Consider the following 13,540-nt stretch of genomic DNA (forward strand, 5'->3'; position numbering starts at 1 on the left):
ACCATGAAAAAATGGGTGTTTACCACTACAAAAGGTTTTCTCTCCCCCCACCCCACTCTCCTGCTGGTAATAGCTTATCTAAAGTGATCACTCTCCTTACAATGTGTATGATGATCAAGGTGGGCCATTTCCAGCACGAATCCAGGGTTTAACAAGAACATCTGAGGAACAGGGGCGGGGCGGGGGGGAGGAAAAAACAAGGGGAAATAGGTTACCTTGCATAATGACTTAGCCACTCCCAGTCTCTATTCAAGCCTAAGTTAATTGTATCCAATTTGCAAATGAATTCCAATTCAACAGTCTCTCGCTGGAGTCTGGTTTTGAAGTATTTCTGTTGTAATATCGCAACTTTCATGTCTGTAATCGCGTGACCAGAGAGATTGAAGTGTTCTCTGACTGGTTTATGAATGTTATAATTCTTGACATCTGATTTGTGTCCATTTATTCTTTTACGTAGAGACTGTCCAGTTTGACCAATGTACATGGCAGAGGGGCATTGCTTGCACATGATGGCATATATCACATTGGTAGATGTGCAGGTGAACGAGCCTCTGATAGTGGGGCTGATGTTAGTAGGCCCTGTTCATCATCTGGACCTCGTTCCTCAGGCCTTACCCCTTACCATGCCACTCAGAACAGCAGGAGCTCACAGCCACACTGCTGTGCTGTGCTGCAGGAGCGGCGGGCCAGATTGCTGGTGGCGAGCTGAGGCTGCGAGGGAGGGGGAACAGCATGGGAGGGGCTGGGGGCTAGCCTCCCGCTGGTTGCTCAAGGGCTGGGCGGGATGGTCCCATGGCCAGATGTGGCCCGCGAGCTGTAGTTTGCCCACCTCTGCCTTGGAGGCTTTTCAGCTGCAAAAAAAGTTTTAAAGATAAAGATGCTGTGAATCTTTTTGGGGGAGGTGAAAAGGTATAATTTAATAGTCAAATAAAACCAGACAGTTGCTTCCAAAGCAGTTTTGAAGGTGTGCACTTTCCCTCTTTCCCCTCCCCCAAATACACACATCAAAGTCAACTGGACTCCCCCTGCATGTATGAAAAGTCACTTGTGGGATCAGAGTCTAACCTCCTAACTTAAAGGCCAGTGATTCTGTGTGCATGCTTGTGCAGCTTGGGAATCTGTTATGCACTTCTCAGTGCAGGATCTGGGCTTTAATGAGAGAATCTGTTGTTCATGGTCAGCACAAAATACTACAATATACTAAATATTGCACATGCACTTAGATTTGAGAATAGCTCATCTTTTTTTTTTTTTTTTTTAAAAAAAACACCTTATATTTGATTCAAAAATGTATAAAAATATGTTCATTTCTTTACAGCAATTGACAAGGTAGCTCTGTTAATAGGAAACATGAGCTATTGGAATCACCCTCAGCTGAAAGCTCCAATGGTGGATGTCTATGAATTGACCAACTTGCTGAGACAGCTGGATTTCAAAGTTGTTTCTCTGCTGGATCTTACTGAATCTGAGATGCGGAATGCAGTGGATGAATTTTTACTTCTTTTGGACAAAGGAGTGTATGGTAAGAAAGTCATGATCTGTCCAACTAATTTAGTAAAACATTTTTTGAGTCAAGAACACTCAGACATTAACTTTCACCTCTGCCAGATCACTAAGTCCTATTTGACAGTAAAGCAGACTTCACTGTAAATAGCATGTATATGGGGGGAAGGAGGAAGTGAGTTAAACACCCGCCAACACATCCTGTGGCTTTGAGTAAAAGGTATTGTTGCTTTTATTAGTGAACAGATAAAATCTTTGAGCCTCTTTTAACCACACCTAAATGTATAGTATTCTGCTAAATACTGCTATGTATTTTCATATTAAAAGGTGTATTATTTGCTAAAGATTGCTGCATTTGTGTCGCTTGTTTTGGTAATGGGACATGCATAATTGTGATCTAGGGAAAAAAACATTTAAGCAAGAGTCAGCTCTGTGTAGTGTTTCCCAGAATGCACCAATACAGTAAGGTAGTGTAGCAGATGTAAATGCACAAACCTACTTGCAGTGGCGGAAAAGAAGCTGTGAGGAAACAATATTACTTGTAACCAGCTAGTTATCTGCCACTAACTGGTTACAAAATCACGAATGAGCCCCTTGAGTCATTGTGCTACATGCATTTGCAACTTTACACTCACTATATTTTGTTAACTTTGTACTCCTACAACTTAAAGATGATGTACAAATGAGGAAAAAGTTGTTTTGCTTCTTCAAGACATATAAATAAATTCCTTTTCTGCTTGCTTGTTTACCCTGGGACTGACAGGTCCTGTCTTTCCTTTTTTTGCTGAAGGTCTCACTGGAAAACCAGGAAACTGGAGGGGGGAGCTTTCTCAGCCTTAAATTACATGGGTAGTAATAATTTATTTGTATTACAGTAATGTCTAGAAGCCTAAACCCAACTTGAAACCCTGTTAAGCCCGGCGCTGTATGTACATAGACTAAGAAACAATCCCTGTCCTGAAAACCTTGCAATATAAATAAACAAGACTAAGACTGGGAGAAAATAAATGTTATCCATGTTTTTATAAATGGAGCAGGGTATTGAACCTTTAACACAGATCTTTTCTCCCAACTTTTTGTCAAGCTTTTAGATTAAATAGATGGTAATAAAAATTTCCTCTCCCTCCCAAGTTGTGGTGGTTTTCACTTCCTTGGTACTTGTGATGTTGTCCTGCTAGTTCTGCAGTAGTTCTCTATGAGGGGAAGGGTAGACAAACCTGAATTTCTAATGTGGAAAAACAAGCTGAGAAAGCTTTTAAAAAAAGCTAACACCACAATATTAGCCCTTCTGTATACGTAATGAAGAAACAAAAGGAACTCTAACTAAATTTGTCTTTATAAGTCACCGTTAGATTGTAGAGAAAGAAGCTGGGAACTCTAGTGAAAGATATGCCATGAACTTCTGATGCAGTTGCTTGTCTGCAACTTCAAGTGGCCAAGGGTTCATCAAATAGTGTTAAATCCTAAGGTCCCTGTGACATTGCACTCCATATGTTTTATGGAAACATGCTTAAGAGTGTGAATACAATGTAACTGGAATATCTTTATGCAAAAGGTCTCTTGTAAGATATCATAACAAAGATTATAACCTACTGAATATATTCCTCCTATTTGTATGTATGAATCATTTTTGTATCTGAAGCTAGAAATATAAAGTATAACTCTGAGGTCCTATTGTAATTATGCAAAGTGTGGGCCATTAATGGTGGTTTAGAATCTTGATGGCTCCCATTGACTAGGACAATTGGTTGTGGATGGTTTATTTAGCTGCAAGCCTTCCTGTGTATGTGTGGGCCAGCCCATGGGTAATGAAGAACGAGGCTTGCCCAAGGGGCAATTTAAAGGGCCTGGGGCTCCCAGCAGTGGCTGGAGCCTCAGGCCCTTTAAATTGCTTCCAGATCCCCGCTGCTGGAGCCCTGGGGTAGTGGCTGCGGGGCTCCAGCGGCTATTTAAAGGGCCCGGGGCTCCTCTGCTTCTACCGCCCCGGCCCTTTAAATAGCCACCAGAGCCCCACCGCCACTGCTGCGGGGGCTATTTAGAGGACCAGGGCGGTAGAAGCAGGGGAGCTGCAGGCCCTTCAAATAGCCCCCAGAGCCCTGGAGTAGCGGGGGCTCCAGGGGCTATTTAAGAGGCCGGGGCTCCAGCTGCCTCTGCTGCCCCAGTCCTTTAAATAGCCGCTGGAGCCCCGCCACTTCCCCAGGGCTCCGGCGGCTAATTAAAGGACTGGGGCACCAGAAGCAGGGGAGCCCCAGGCCCTTTAAATAGCCTCCAGAGCCCCAGGCTGCTGCTACCCTGGTGGGGAGGGGGGGAGGGGGAGGAAGAGGAGAAGGAGGGGGAGCACTTACTTTACAGGGTGGGCTGGGGCTGGCTCTGACCCCCTCAGCCCTGCCCCTTCCACCCTAGGCCCCGCCCCTTCCGGGGGCCAGAGCTGGCCCCAGCGTACTGGTAAATCACTCAACTTACTTTCACCCCTGTCTTACAGTGACACGTGACCATGTCACCTGGTAATGAAATGCATCTTAAATCTGGTACTTTTCCATTTAGAAGGAGGGGTGGGGACCCAGAGAGACAAAAGAACCTTGCCTTGTGCCAAAGCTATAAAATGGGCGGGGAGAACAGAACAAAGGGGGCTGCCAGTCATGAGAACACCCCTGCTTTCCACCTAAGATGTCTGCTGGAACTAACAAGGACTGTACCAGGGGAAAGGATTGGGCCCAGACTAGGAAGGAGTCTAGTCTGTGAAAGAAGCTTATTGGAACATCTCTGGGGGTGAGATTTTAAGTGTAATCAGTTTCTTAATGTATTAGGCTTAGACTTGCATGTGTTTGCTTTATTTTGCTTGGTGACTTTCTTTGTTCTGTCTATTATTACTTGAAACCACTTAAATCCTACTTTTTATACTTAATAAAATCACTTCTGTTTATTAATGAACCCAGAGTAAGTGATTAATACCAGGGGGAGCAAACAGCTGTGCATATCTCTCTATCAGTGTTATAGAGGGCGGACAATTTATGAGTTTACCCTGTATAAGCTTTATACAGCGTAAAACGGATTTATTTGGGGGTTAGATCCCATTGGGAACTGGGTATCTGGGTGCAGGAGGCAAGTAACTTGTTGAGCAGTTTTTGGTTAAAGTCTGCAGCTTTGGGGGTGTGGACCAGACCTGGGTCTGTGATGCAGCAGCCTAGTGTGTCTGGCTTGACAAGGAAGAGTTCTGGAGTCCCAAGTTGGCAGGGAAAACGGGCTCAGAGGTAATTTCAGCACATCCAGTGACAGTCCCAAGAGAGTCTCTGTGACTGAACTCGTCACAGTCCCAATTCAGGCAGAACTCAAACAGAACTGTTAGTGAACACCTCTGGTGGAACTTCTCCCTGAATAAATACTGCAGGATTTGCCCCTTCATATATCTTCATGTATTGTGTAGGGAGAGCAATATGTGGACAATGACAGGGAGAAATAAGTTAGAAAATGGCAACTAGAAGCTATTTCAGGATTGAGATAAAAGTGTACTTTGCAACACAGGGCTAACTTTAATAAGTTTAAATTTAGAATGATATCCCCTGGATATTGACAAATTATGGATGTGCAAACTAGTTTACAGGATGAATATTGCACATCTGGTGTCACATTGAGCTTAAATTTCCCCTTTCCCCCTGGACAGGTTTGTGATTTAATTCACAAATTAACTGTATGCTAGTTTCTGGTGGAGTTTTTTGTCATTAAAAACTTGCCTTACAAGCGAGTCATTGCCAGTACTGTGATAATGGGCAAGAGATGAAGATTGAGCTATACTGGTGAAATGTATCAACAATTTTCTCACGAGCATGTGGCATGGAAAATTGATCTGTCTTTCCTAAGTCTCATCTTGAAGGGGGAAGCTGAGTTACTGTCTCTATTACCTTGAAAGTGGAATAGATCAATTCAGCCAAAACTTTACTTCTTTATTAGGGAGCAGGCCACCCTGAATTATCTGATGCAGCGTGTGATGAGAGGTCTGCTGTTGACTAGCTAGATTTGGGTTTTTTTAAAGCTGTTTTTGTGTAAATTACTTTTAAAATAAGGATTTAGGACAGAGGCTAGAATGCTAAACTTAGGTGTCCTATACAAATGGCTCTAGAATTCCCCCCCTACCTAAATTCAGCCAAGAAACTGCTTAATCTGGTATTTTACTGAAACGGGTGCCAGGCCCACATGAAGTTATTTCTCTGCGTGGCTTTCACACTCATGTGATACCTGATGCTTGATAGGACTGGCCGACCTGACATTCAAAATATCTTTCACCATTTATACATCAGAGCAAAGACTCACAATCATATGGACGATTATTATAGCTGTAAAGTTCACTCAGCTTTCTGATGGTATGACTTCCATTTGCCTCTCATGTAAAATACTTATGTTGTTTCTTGTGTGTTTGGGTGAGCTATGGACTCCTATTCTGTTTAAGGCTCTCTGTTTAAGTTAGCTGTTAACATGAATTAAAAAAATTAAGTGACCAGAGACTTTGACGTAGTTCATACTAGCTCCACGTCAGAGCATTTGCAAAGTACATTTATACAGTTTAACCTTCATTTTTCCATCTAGCTGATACCTGTGGAAGCCAAGCATGGCATCTCCCAGTAAAGTTTATCATTAAACCTTTATAAAACTACTTTATCATTTAAATGAACTTTCTGGATAGTAACTATGAGTGTCTCAGAAGCAATATAAAATATGCTGTCAGGGTATAAATTGCTAGTGATTTATTGCGTTTTAGTGGGCACAGCTCCAAACATAAGAGGCACAGCTGCTACTCCCATTTAGACCTTGTTTCAGATATTCATGATATTTACCATGACACTGTGTAATTACTACTTGCTGCCAGGAATGTGGCATTTCAAACACTGTTCACTAAAAGTAGAACTGATAAATAAATTGGTGATGGTGGTCTTGGTACTTTAGTTCCTCAATATATTTGTTATTAAATGCAATGCAGAATTATTGTGCTCATCATATATAAATGAGATGAGAGATGTAACAGCATGCATTTTAAAGATTGAAAGTAATCTGGCTATTTTCTTAGTAAAAACTCTGGAGATAACTTCAAAATGTTGATTTCTGTGATCCTGATATTAGTACAATAACTGTTTGTGACCACTGCATCTTAAATACTTTTGCTGGCTGCTCGTCAGATATCCTTAACCCAGTTACTTGCCCAATGACAGGAAAGAAATCCAGTTACCATTTTAAAATAAACCTATCTGGGGCAGAAATGCTCTGATAAAAGGTGTTCCTGCCCACTTTGTTTCATAACCCTATGAAAAACATAGTATGTGATCATGTAATTAAAGGCTACTATATGCATACATACAGGATGCTGGATTAAAGTTGCGTAGGCATTTCCTAGCTTCTGAGTGCTTTTACAGCAAATCCTTCCAAAAAGTTGAAGTATCTGAGGCAATAAGTCAGCAGTTCCCAAACTGGGTCACTACACAAATGGAGTAACACCATCAGCAGATGGGGTTGCGGCAATCCCAAGTGTGCGGTGGAAGCACTCTTGCTCTACATAGCATGACCTCACATGCATCATACGTCGGAGGTCACAGTGTGCAGAGGACACCATTTTGCTCTTCAAATGGTGTCCCCCATGAGGCATGACCTCTCACGTGCAGTGTGTAGAGAACACCATTTTGCTCTTCAAAATGGCATCCTCCATGCTGTCTTGGGTCCTGGAAGGAAGTATTTCATCAAAATGGAGTCATGATGGCAAAAAGTTTGGGAACCTCTGCAATAAGCCATGTTTCCAGATTTCTGAAATATAAATGAGATGGATATGATGTATTGTAAGTATGTTTTATAGAGTGTGAGGCTCATATTGGCTCACAGGTCCCACTTTGCTGCCTGGCAACTTTGGTAACATCTGCAATCATATAGATGGTGGTTTATAGCTAATAATAAGGAGATTAGAGCCAGGCTTCCCTGACAAGTACCCTAATTTACTGTTTCTATATACTCACCCTGGGGGAAAAAAGGCTCCATAAACTCCCATAGTTTAGCTGTCATGTTTCTAGCTATTAACGTACAGCAGACTGATTGTTTTTCTCTGTCTTATTTATTTGTCCAGGGTTGTTGTAACATTTTTGTTTTTTGAAACCCAGCATGCTTAGTAAAGGCACAATGAGAATGGAACCATTGTCAGTTCTTGAAATACCTGTGGCACTCTGCAACAAGAGGAAGGTTTGGATATTTATTATCAATAATATTCAGAGCTGTCATCATTAGTGACAAGTTTTGGAAGGGATATTAAACCTTCTCCTTCAGAGTTTAAGCCAATCTAACATTAGAAACAAGGATGAGACCTATTTGGGGGACAGATTATCCCACATCTGCCTATGGCAGGGTTCTTACACCTTCCTGGTATCTGGTGCTGGCCAGTGTCGGAGAAAGTATATTGAACTAGATGGACATATGGTCTGATCCAGAGTGGCTATTTTTATGTTCTGAAGGGGAGAGAAGGAGGAATTATGACAAAAAGTGGACAACCTAATGAGGATAAAATATGCCACCCATCTTTACTCTGTTTTTTAAAAAAAAGCATTGGGGGAGAGAGGAATCTTCTTCCCCCAGCTCATCCCTGCAGCTCATCTCAACTCATATAAAGAACATTCTTCCTGAGAGAATGGCTGGCTGGCCTTCCTCTTGTTTAAGGAACTTGTTTTCATTTGTGAGGATTGTGTGACATGATAAAGTAATGACATCCAGTCCTCACAGGTGTAAACAAACAAGTCCAAGGCCAGCCGGCTTTCCTCTCAGGAAGAAAGTCCTTTAGATGAATCAAGATGAGATGCTGTTCTGGCAGATTGGGGGATGAGCAGGCGGAAGAACATTCCTTCCCAATCACCCTCCACCCTCCAAAAAAGTATTAGAAACAAAAGTAGCAAAAGTGGGAGGCACATTTTATCCTCATCATTTTGTCCACCAGTTAGGCCTAATATCCAACACTCCAATTTTGTTTCATTACATTCTGGCTCCACATCATCTATTTTTAAACAAGCATAATTTCAACAGTCCTTAGATTATGTCAATGGGGCCTTTTTGGTTTAGACTAATCCAGTTTCTCTGTCTAGTTCTCTTGCACCAGTTTTTAACATTCAGTGTCATAAACAACTTGACCTATTTTCATGGTTATTGTAACATCGTAAACTTTTGCTTACTTTTTACAATTGATTTTAGGGTAATTTTGTCCAATAATCACAACAAGGCCTGGCGTGAGTAGACATCATATTTTAGTGCAGATGATGCTTGATCCTGTCACCCTTCCTTTGGTACTGATCGATCCAGTTCTTGGCAGGATTAATCTACATAAAAAGCTCTGTCTGGTTCTGTGTCAGGGTTAGAATACAAGCCTATGCTAATGATTATTTGTACGATATTAATAAATGGCTGACTGCCTTTAAACAGAATAGGACCTAAATTTGGTCCAGAACTACCAAGGACCAAGATGTTAATACTGTCTTATCGGTGGTTGTTGTAAGCACTGACTTCACTGGGATTATTTATGTGCTGAAAGTTTGGGTAAACATATTTTAATACCATACGGCATCCAGGCCATGGCTAAGTAGTACAAATTAAATTGCTAACTCTTCAGTTATTCAAACCTTTCTACCATGACTGGTAGTGGATAACAGCTCTCAAAGTGAAGAAACTTCATAAATCTGGGGACTCATTCTGATCTCACTCACTCACTTCATTGACATCAGTGAAGATACTCTTTATGTACTCTGATGCAAATAAGAGCAGAATTTGTCCCCTAATCTTTTTACATTGACCCTGTGATCCTGAAAGCAGGAATATAATTGGACACACAGATGCTGCAACAAGTATCCAGGTGTTCACCTTCATTGTAAAAGCAATGTCAAGCATTCAATTTCCAACATTTCAACTAGTGTATACGTAATAGCGATTTGTTAAAATAGGACCATCCAAAATAAACTGGCAAAGTCTACTGAACAAACGAACACAATCAAGTGATTTAAGTTCTGCCTTAGAAGCCAGTTTGTAGATAATGCCTATGATCGGTGATCAGTTACTAAACTAGATAGTTTAGCCATAGGGTACCAGCCATATACAGGGAGAGCATTTGCAGAATGATATAACTAGCTAAAACAAGGAAGGCATTAATTTAGACATAAGTTTATTCATATGCCACGCTTACCTGAGTAAAATGCATCTGTATATTTAAAACAAAGACAAAGAGAATTAATTTTATTTAAAAATACACCTATGCAACAGTTGCTCTCATGTGGTTTCGATATGTACGCAAGCACAGCCACAACTGAATTATTCACTCTAGTAGGTTAATTTGCACAGTTTAAAAAAATCTTTTAAATACATAAGTTAGTGTGTTGCAGCAGAGATCATTTCATAGTACTGCTCTGTTAGTTCAAGTGGAAGATCAAAGGTTGAATGCCAGATGTGGTCTTATACTCTCTAAGACTGCTGTGGTCCATTACTCTTCAAGCTAATGAAGGCTGAGACCTCCTGTATCTTCTATTCCCACCTTCCATATCAGGCTCTGAATTTCTTTTGGGTGTGGTGGGGGAGGTGGTACATTTTCAGTTCAGAGAATGTGAAGTAGGCAAGTGCTCACATCTGTAGGGATTGATGCTTGTAATCTAGCTGCAGTCCAGAAAGATCTATTAAAGAATTTTTTATGTTGAATTGAACCTAGATGAGTAGGTGACAAGGATTGTGTTTTATATTGTGCAATAGCTACTTCCATGAGTTGTTCTACAAGGAAATTTTTTCAGCTTTCCATTTGGTCTAGGGTAGGAATGGGTTTAGTGTGAAAAGGTGCTTATAAACCGCTGGTAACATTGGCTAGACAAAGGAGTATAATCATCAGTTCAGGTGGTTAAACAATGTAAGGCCATGATTCAGGAAAACGTCCCTATTCAGGAGAGCATCTTAGCATGTGCTTCAGTCCCAGTGAAGTCAATAGGCTAATGAATGGGGGTAAGTAAAATTTGAAGGCATCCTGAATTTGTATCTGATTAGGAAGTTGATAGGCTCAGGAGCATGTCTGTATGACATTAGTACTATTTTCAATATTGAAGTAAAATACGTGTTGACCCCTGGAGGCTATTTAGAGTTGAGGAATGAAATGCTGTGTTGTTTCCATCCCTAGTTACATATGATATGCTCTTAGTGTTGTTGGGTGACTACCAAAGGTCATTACTAAAGCTGTTTTCTCCTGCTTACAGGCATGGGTTGTGTAAGCTGTGGAATGGTTTGGATGATGCCACTATAACAGTGGTACTAGGCTGACACAATAGGGCAGAAAAATCTGGGGCAACATTCTTTTTAAAGGGTTTGACTCTGTTCATTAGACACATGGGCTGTTTTAACTAATACTTCAGTGGTTGTTATTTCCTGGTCTGTGGTGAGTGGTTATCTAGGTACATTATTGCATATTTAGACCTGTATAAATAAAATTTTTACTAATTTAGGGTTAGATCCAAAGCATTTTAAAGGATCCCTTTGAATACAGTAAGCTTTGAATGAAGTCCTTTAGGATCATGCGCAAAGTGCCTATTAAGCAGATGCTTGGCACTCAAGTTGTTTTCTAACTTCTCAAAACTCACCAGTCAGCTGTAACCACAGGAATCTTATAATTGTCTTACTGTTAGTTTAGTTTATACTGCAGATTGTTTTAACTAGATGTTATGTCAACTGTAAACCCTTTAGAATTGTACCTTTTTAATCAAGTGATGCTATTATAAGTCTCTGAGCTTCTGCCAGGTTTGAATGGCATCAAAATTCAAGTGGCGTTTAAACAATTTTTAGGCTCTCACTTGTCTTGTATTTGCTTTCTGTGCACTTATCTTTACTCTGAATCTAGGTTTACAGTTTTCCATTGGGTTGTGAGCTGTGCTCATTGCATGTAGCAACTTTAAAGGTCTCAGTGTGACTTGGAAGCTTATAAATAATTGAACTTGTTGGTTTAGCTTAGAAGTGCCATGTCAGTCTCATGGTATTTCTGAAACACAAAGGACTGTAATTTAGTTGAAGTTGCTTTTCTTTTATTGCAATAACTAAAATGTAAATCTAGCTTTCTAAATATAAAAGCTGACTTTGATATAGGTGATTTCAGTGTTTTAAATGCACCTACTCTATTTTGAGCACTCAGAACGTGAAATTTTATGATGGGTGGTTCATAATTCCATTCATTTATTTTATTTGTATAGAGCCCCAGTCATACAGCCTATGAGGAAGATCCATAGCTGGCATATATTGTCATAACTCCACTGACCTCAATTGACTTATAATAACTTTCACCAACTCAGTATCTGGCTTGGCAACTAGAGTGTACTGCTGACTAAAGTTCCTTTTAAAACCAGATCCTGCAATAGATAAGTTAAGGAAATACCAGGAAGAGGCAGTGGGAAAATATATAAGCCTGTGACCATGAGTTATATAAAGAACAACTAATATACCATAAAAATTTACAAGAGGCAGAAATCATATTCACTGTCATAATTTTTGTTTTTGTTACTGAGATTAAATAGTTTTTATTTGATTTAACTGGTTTTCTTATCAAGGCAAGATATCAAGTATTTCTATTCATAATAGGCTAAATCTAAGGTTTAGACTAAAGTTAACCTTTTGCAGTAAGAAAATATTTAACTGTAATAAAATTTTCTCTGTAAAATGTTTATAGAATGTTTTGAAGACTTAAAGTACTATAAGTGAATATTTATTACAGATTTGATTAAAAGATTATTTTAAAGTGTTATCCTAATAGGTCTAGTAAGAATTTAACTTGAAAAAATTTTTTTTTTAATTATCCAGCAGAGAGACACACACATCACAGTCATGAATTCTGAACCTGTAAACAGACTTAGAGACCAGATCTATTTTAAAAAGAGTTAAAGTAGTTTAATAACAGATACCTAGTCCTGTGTCCTCTCAGTTTTTATGATGTAACAATTGCATTTTTCTAAATTTCAAAACATTTCTCTCTCCTATTGCTGTAAAAAAGCCTCACAAATACAAATGGAGAAGCTGGCTATATGGGGGAAACAATGAAACTGATGATACACAAAGTAATGCCAAATATAAAGAGTAAGCAAGCTGGAAAAATAGAAATATATTTTCTCTAATCGTTTAGTTATAGTAATTTTGGTTACTCATGATAGTAGTGGGGGAGTTTTCAGACAAGTGTGTCTTTTTAAGTTGACAGTATCCCTTTAACGTTAAATATGTTTGTAACTTTTAGCTATGTAATTCAGTATTATTCCTTTCAGTCTAATATGAAATCTGAACTTACAGATATGCAGATGTGCATGTGCAGGAGCTGATTATACAAGTTAGTACAGCTGCTAACTCATCTATGCACAATTTAACCCTTTGTATAGATCAGTGGTTCTCAAACTGTGGTTCGGGACCCCTGTTGGATCATATTAAAGAAGTTCTGTATTAAAATCACAAATGAGTTTGATTCCCCAGAGTTTAAATTCCAGGGTATTACTAATTAAGAGGTCTCTTGGTTTTTGGTACTGTTTCTCTCCCTCTATGTGTGAAACTTGCAAGCTGCTAATTGTGTTAGTACATTCTAAGACAGAGTCTATTCTCAAAGCAATTCACAGAGAGAGAGACTCAAAGCAATACTCTAACAACAGAAACAGCACCCAGAGACTCCCCACCCTTTTGTTGTATTAACAATTGTGATTAAAATAGAGATAGAGGATGTATGTGGATGGATGCTTGGTGTGGATAATAACTGAATGATCAGGGAGGTGCCAGCCTAAGAATTCAGTGTCCATCGGCTGAAGAAGGCGTCAAGTGGAAATAACCAGAGGGGGGACCCCCCCCCCCCGGAGGGCAGACTGGAATCCACCCAACAGCCTCAAGAATGGGAGAACCAAAGAACAAGATAACATCTTGGAGCCGTCAGGAATGTGCTATCTGCTGATTGATTCAGCAACAGCATGATGAAGCAATTCCCATAGACTGGCATAGGAAGAAATTCCTATAAAAATAGACTCTAAAAAGTGAGAAC

The 13,540-nt window shown here is 39.9% G+C and overlaps 1 protein-coding gene across 1 annotated transcript in view; it reads left to right on the forward strand.

The window, feature by feature from the left end:
* The window catches only part of MALT1 (MALT1 paracaspase), a 77,983-nt gene that overhangs the window by 46,020 nt on the left and 18,423 nt on the right, over nt 1–13,540 (forward strand). Inside the window, exon 10 of the mRNA XM_077816224.1 lies at nt 1,319–1,522. Coding sequence (XP_077672350.1) covers nt 1,319–1,522 — 204 coding nt within the window. The remainder of the gene's footprint in view (nt 1–1,318; nt 1,523–13,540) is intronic.

This window comes from Eretmochelys imbricata, chromosome 5 (genome assembly GCF_965152235.1).
Source record: "Eretmochelys imbricata isolate rEreImb1 chromosome 5, rEreImb1.hap1, whole genome shotgun sequence".
Classification (NCBI taxonomy): Eukaryota; Metazoa; Chordata; order Testudines; family Cheloniidae; genus Eretmochelys; species Eretmochelys imbricata.